The 6,682-nt window shown below is 35.2% G+C and overlaps 1 protein-coding gene across 1 annotated transcript; it reads right to left on the bottom strand.

Annotated features, from left to right (window-relative positions):
- Positions 1-476: 476 nt before the first annotated feature.
- LOC134722710 (ribonuclease H1-like) lies at positions 477-1,193 on the bottom strand. The gene has a single exon (XM_063586332.1). The coding sequence runs from the start codon at positions 1,191-1,193 to the stop codon at positions 477-479; it is 717 nt and encodes a 238-aa protein (XP_063442402.1).
- Positions 1,194-6,682: the final 5,489 nt, after the last annotated feature.

Below are 6,682 nucleotides of genomic sequence, written 5' to 3'. Positions count from 1 at the left end.
AAAATGTGGATAAGTAGAGTTGACTTCACGGTCCGTGTATTTTGTATTTATTGGTGACCTTTGTTTTTCCACATAAGTAGGACTTTGAGCATTATGCTTGTTACCTAGATTTGTTCTATTTAAAGAAACTGGCTTATTAGAGCTGCTTGGTAAACCACTTCTTACAGCGTTGCTGTATGTTCCAGGTGTTGGTTTATTTGAAGCTGAAATTCTTTCCTCTCTTTTGCGATTTGGTGTTTCTGTCACAGTTTTTGTTAAATCGTTGACGTGAGATGATTTTAAATTTACAGATTTAATCTCATTTGAAATGGCATTTAATTTGTCCCACAAACTGTTGGATTTATTTATAAATGCCTTATTGTTTACATCGATATCTGAGTTAATGAGCTGTGTTTGTGTAAAAACTTCTTGGACGGAGGTTAAAGCTGAATTGTTTTGAACTTTAACCGTATTTGTTAGTGATGCAAACTTGTCTTTCATCTCTTGAAATTGATTGTTTGACGAGTTTTAAAATTTAAAACTTCCTCAGAAGTTGACAATAAAAGACTTTCAATTCTCCTGAGTGTTGACATGGTACAGAAAGTCGGAGAGTTTGCCTTATTATTATTTTTGCGAAATTTATTGGTGGAGATGCTTCGACGCGGGGTTGTAACCTTCATCGGTATAGTTTCCTCTTCATCGTCGGTCCATTCAATTTTGTTACACACATTCACGATACTATGATTATTTGCTTGAACGGTGTTTCCAGATGTTTTTATATTTAAAGCAAGTTTTGCGAGTTTATCGGCTTCAATCTGACCGATTTCAGAATCACGAGCAACGTGCGCCCACGTTACTTTTATATTTGATAACACATGATCTATCTCTGACCAGAGTTCTTTGTTTTTCACATCATTTCCGGAAGATTTAAGTTTCCAGTTGTTACTTTTCCAATAAACAATGTCATTTGTTATACCTCTAACTAAATATTCACTGTCGGTTTTAATGATAATGTTTGATAATTGATTTTCGTGTATTTGTTGAAGGCATTTTACGGCAGTATACAATTCCCCCATATTGTTTGTTTGCTTGTAAGATTCAGGAACTGGACCATTTATATTTTTGATGTTATTTGGTTCCCAAAATATACCATAACTGGTATTTGCCAATGGCTTGCCGTTATTCTTGCATGCTCCATCAATGTATACTTCCATTATTTAAAAATGTCCGAACAGTTCAGGAAAACGTTAACGTTGTTTTCGCGGGCTTTCTGATATGACGTGATGAACATGGTTTTGATTTATAAATGTTGCTTCATTTGTCTTTTGTTACGATAAAAATGTTAATATTGATAACAAATAGTAAAATTTACCATACCGTTATACATTTTGAAGTCTATCAAACAGTAAAATCCATCGTAAATCACGAATCGAGTTTTCCTAAAAAAACAACATCCACAACGGACCACTGCAACTCGTCTCAAATGTAGTATACACTATAGGAGTGTCCAGTAATAACAAATAACTTCGAATAATGTTAAACGATGCTTTAGAAAATAATTTCAACACTTTAAAAGTCCTGTGATCAACGGAAATAGATAATAATCCTGCATTGAATGATCGTGAATTTTTTAGGCAGCCATTCAATATTAACCCTCTTGCTGCCGACCGTTTTTCAAGGTTGCATTTCATATGCCGGAAAATACGACAGCTCAACGTCTGTGACGTAACATGCCAAACAACGACGTCATTCGATATATGACGTAACGACAAAATGACCACTACATTTGGGACCAATTGGAGAAAAACATGACCCTGTTTATTCTTCTGTATTTTAATTGAAAGAGATACAGCATTGATAAGAAGCTTGCATAAATTTATCCATGGACATATGTGTCCCTCCGGCAAAAAATGAAATGAAATGGATATTTTGAATAATGGAATGGACTGGTAGGACCCTTCAGCCTCTTATTACAGATATATATTATACCTCAATTGAAAGTTTATCAAGAGAGGAACAAAATGTTTATTATCAACAAATTCCGCAACGCATATTAGAGAAGTAACGAATGACTAAAATATCGAAATACGCTTGAACATTAAAAGAAATAGCTTATTTTGAAAGTTGGAATGGACTACTACAGCCCTTCAGTCCCTAATAAAGGCAAATTTAATACACGAAATGAAAGCTTATTGGTCGATAGAGGAATAAACTGAGTATGAACGATATATGCCGCAATGACCATTTGAGGGGTTACGGAGGACCAAAATGCCAAAATACGCATGAAAATTAAGAAATAGCCAATTTTGAATATGAAATGGACTGCTGCGACCCTTTAGCGCCTAATTATAGATAAACATTATACCTCATTCGAAGGCTTATTACAAGAGGAACAAAATGTATTAAGTCAACAAGTTCCGCAACGCATATTATCGAAATACGCCTGAACATTAAGAAATAGCTTATGTTGAATAATGGAATGGACTACTGCAACCCTACAGTCCCTAATAAAGGCAAAAATTTATACACCAAATAAAAGCTTATTGGTAGAGGAATAATCTGAGTATAAACGATATGTGCCGCAATGACCATTAGAGGGGTTACGGGGGACGTAAATGCCAAAATACGCGTGAAAAATAAGTAACAGTCAATTTTGAATAATGAAATGGACTGGTGGGACCCTTCAGCCCTTAATTACAGACCTACTTTATACCTCATTCGGAAGCTTATAAAAAGAGGAACAAATGGGATATAGTCAATTTATTCCGCGCTGTAACAAGGGACTTAATATAGAAATACGCGTGAACATTTTGAGGGTAATTTCTGCTGGGACCGCAACTAAAAATCCGAAAATCTTGCACGCTCGTTGACGAGGTTAAGAAGGCAAAACGTTGGTGGTTGGGTTTGAAGGGGGAAAAGTGGGGGGTTGGGTCGTGGGAAAATTTATCTTTGCGGAAAAAAGAAAATACACCAAAACAAATCCACAGATAGAATAAACACAATGGATTGTTAGATTACAAATATGTCTGATCAGAGAGTTAATGGCGCAAGAGGTAGAAATTTTGGAAAATACTGATGAGGAAACCCTCAAATGACGAGAAGTAGGTCAGGACTCATCCAGGACTGTCAAAGACATTTGAGATGTTGAAATGAAGTGTTGGTTCGCAAAAGTTATAACCTTGTGCTGGAAAGAGAAAAATATCCGCACTTGGGGATGTGAAAGAATAAAAAAGCAGCTGACTACCGTCTGGACAAAGAGAGAGACCGATGGAGCTGTGGAAATCGTGAGCTATGGGATGAAAAAAAAACAGGCTGAAAAAGGTGATTTCTGGACAGTCAAATAATAACAAGTCCAATTCATCTTAGTCTAGGGTTCTTTATTCAACAATGATGTAATCATATAATTATTACAAACCCTACAAAATATTTAAGAATTGAATGCTTCTTTTTGTAAATTTATTGGGTGGTAAAAGCGTTGACCGAAGTACATTTTGTATGAAGCGCGGAAGCGCTTCATTCTAAAAATGTACGCACGGTCAACGCTTTTACAACCCTATAAAGTTTCAAAAAGAAGTATTCAATACTTATAATTACATTTTATTAGCTAAAATCATGAAAACACGATTTTTATCCAGTTTTATTTAATTCACCTGTGCACTTTTTTGTGGGACCTCGTGTCATCATGGACGATAAATGTTATTGTCTGATGCAATTGTTTACGGAATAACATGTTAGCCAATCAGAATAACGTATTATAATGAAACTTACATCTAATGTAATGCATTATAACAAGATACATATTAAACACATTAATCTAAAACTACTATATCATACTGTGTTACAGTTATTATAACATTACTGCAGATCAACATAAAATGAGAATATTGAATGTTTATAGTTCTTATACAATATCAATACACAAGGTGACATGACATGCCTGATGATAATTAACACTTGCAAATATTCACTCATCATTCATATACAATCATCAGCTTTGACAATTAAACATACTACTATAATGTCAAGATCATATAACACTATTTCAATTAACTAAATAGATATATGTAACTCCATATTCTACAAATAACCATAGCATATATATCAACGGTAGATAACTCTATATCATATCAAATGTTCTTCACTGTCTTACATGAACACTATATATTATGCTATTTCAAGTATACATAAACTCACCAGTCTGTGGAACTGAGTTTAATAACTAACATCGACAGTCTACACAATACTAACAGTAACGATCTCCATACTTCTACAGTAATGGTAACAGAGGTTCACATCAAATATGGTTCTGTAAACAATGTATGACAATAATAAGTAATCTGACTTTAATATCTTAAAGGCATTATACAATTCATAATAAATTATACTAATCTTTATCTTTCATCTCAAATTCACAATTATAAATAAGTAATCTTATTTCAATACTAAAAACATTAAGTACAAGTACAATTGTACTGTTAATTACATCACATTGGATATACCAATGTCATTTCATGACTACATGACAAAAGGTCAAGGTCATTCATAAAAATAGATTAAATCTCTCTTTCTAACATTTATACTAAAATCTCTCAAATAAATCAGATTCAAACAACACTCAAAGAACACTCTTTCATAGGGCTGGGAAGCTTACCAAAATGAATGTAATAAACATTCATTTTAAAGTTATGGATCCAGTTCATCCAAGACACCTCAAAGAGTACAAAATGTAACTTACCATATAAAGTCATGATGTCCTGTTCCAGAATGAATTCCTTCACTATACTAATCCATAGAATTTATGGAACTACTAATCAAACACAATATAAAGTCTATGAGCACAAAGTGCATCAAAACAAACGAATATATCAGGATCACGTCCGAATAATTTAACACTTTCACAAGTCTATATAATAACCGTAGTTAATTGAACAGTCTATATATACATCCACTTATTTCTCCAGGGCAGAAAGTTCTCCAGGGCAGAAAGTTCTCCAGGGCAGAAAAGTTCATTCACTGTCATCATGTGTACTGCGTATTTCCAACGGATAGAGCTTCACAATCGGACGGTTGGTAATTCCTGTGTCGGTCTTGATAACAGCTGATCGAATGAGTCCATCCTTTCCACGAACTAAATCTTTTACAACTGCTAATTTCCACATTATTCGATTTGTGTCATTGTGTACTTGTACAATGTCACCTATTTGTATTGTTTGTTCGTTTCTTCCAGATGTACGGTGGAATTCACGGAGTGACGTCAGATATTCGTGTTTCCATCTTGAGCGAAAATGGTTGATTAGTATGATTACCACGTTTTTTATATTTTTGATAAGGATGGTATGATTGGAAGTGTCAGAATATCTTGTTAAGGCCTGAAAATCAGGTCTAAACCATTGAATTGGGGGTGGTGGGAAAAACCTAAAAGGAACATTTTGACAGATCCTCGCTGAAACTGGACATGTGTTGCTGCATCTGATCTTTATGGTCGTAGTAGTTTTTGAGGCAAACTCGGCATCATCGATCTGTTCATCATCAGCTAAAGCAGAGCTGACACATTGCTCAACCAAGGACTTTTTAGACTGGACCAATCGCAAAGTATTGTGGTGTTTCTTTTGGTTACATGCCTAGAAATTAGTGTGAGATCCATTACGATGGTAGCATTCAAGCAAGATAGAAACCCTTAGAGGAAGGGTGGCTTTAACACTTGTACCGGTCAAAGCTGAACCCAGGGTACTGTTGGTTAACACCAAACTACCCACAGAACAAGCACCCAGTGTTACAGATACAGCCTTGTCCAGACGTATAAAGGCGTTTGTAGATTATTGCGTTGCGTTGTGTATTTTATCGTACGTTATCTAAGGCGTTAAAGATAGAACTACGTCTGCCATTATACGTTTCTATTCAATACAACATAAAGTATAACAATAACGCGACGTCACAAAGATAGCGGCCGTACCGCAAAAAGGTACGTTAATATTAGCGCAATTCTTAACATTCTGGGGCCGCAGAAAATGATATTTAACTTAAATTTGAAATACATTATGAAAAATTCGTAAATTGTGACATAAAATGAAATAAAATCATAGTTAAAGTCTCTCAATAGTTTTTTAACTGTTCACGTCTGAATAATTTAACACTTTCACAAGTCTATATAATAACCGTAGTTAATTGAACAGTCTATACGTATAGATTATCGGGTTTTCTACACATTGATATCGTAAAATATCAGCCGCGAGCCACAATGTGAACCTTTTTGGCGAGTGAGCGTAGCGAACGAGCTAAAAAGTTTCACATTGTGTCGAGCGGCTGATATTTTACGATATCTATACGTAGAAAACACGATTATCTGTTTATCGTTCTATTAATGGTCGTTTTTTTCTCTCCCTAAGACAGTTTTACGCTTGACGAAAGCAAGCTTGATAACTTCTCCTCTCGCATTGTGACGTCGCTGATAACTTCTCCTCTCACATTGTGACGTCGCTGATAATGCCTGGTCTCGTTTTGAAGTCTTGATACGTGAATTACTGAGCGACAGAGCAGAGTGATATAGGCGTAGGGAAGGACGATAAATCCACTTATTTCTCTAGGGCAGAAAGTTCTCCAGGGCAGAAAGTTCTCCAGGGCAGAAAAGTTCATTCACTGTCATCATGTGTACTGCGTATTTCCAACGGATAGAGCTTCACAATCGGACGGTTGGTAATTCCTG

Source organism: Mytilus trossulus, chromosome 6, assembly GCF_036588685.1.
Source record: "Mytilus trossulus isolate FHL-02 chromosome 6, PNRI_Mtr1.1.1.hap1, whole genome shotgun sequence".
NCBI classification, from domain to species: domain Eukaryota; kingdom Metazoa; phylum Mollusca; class Bivalvia; order Mytilida; family Mytilidae; genus Mytilus; species Mytilus trossulus.
Note: the sequence above shows the minus strand (reverse complement) of the source record. Positions and strands in the feature narration are given on the sequence as shown.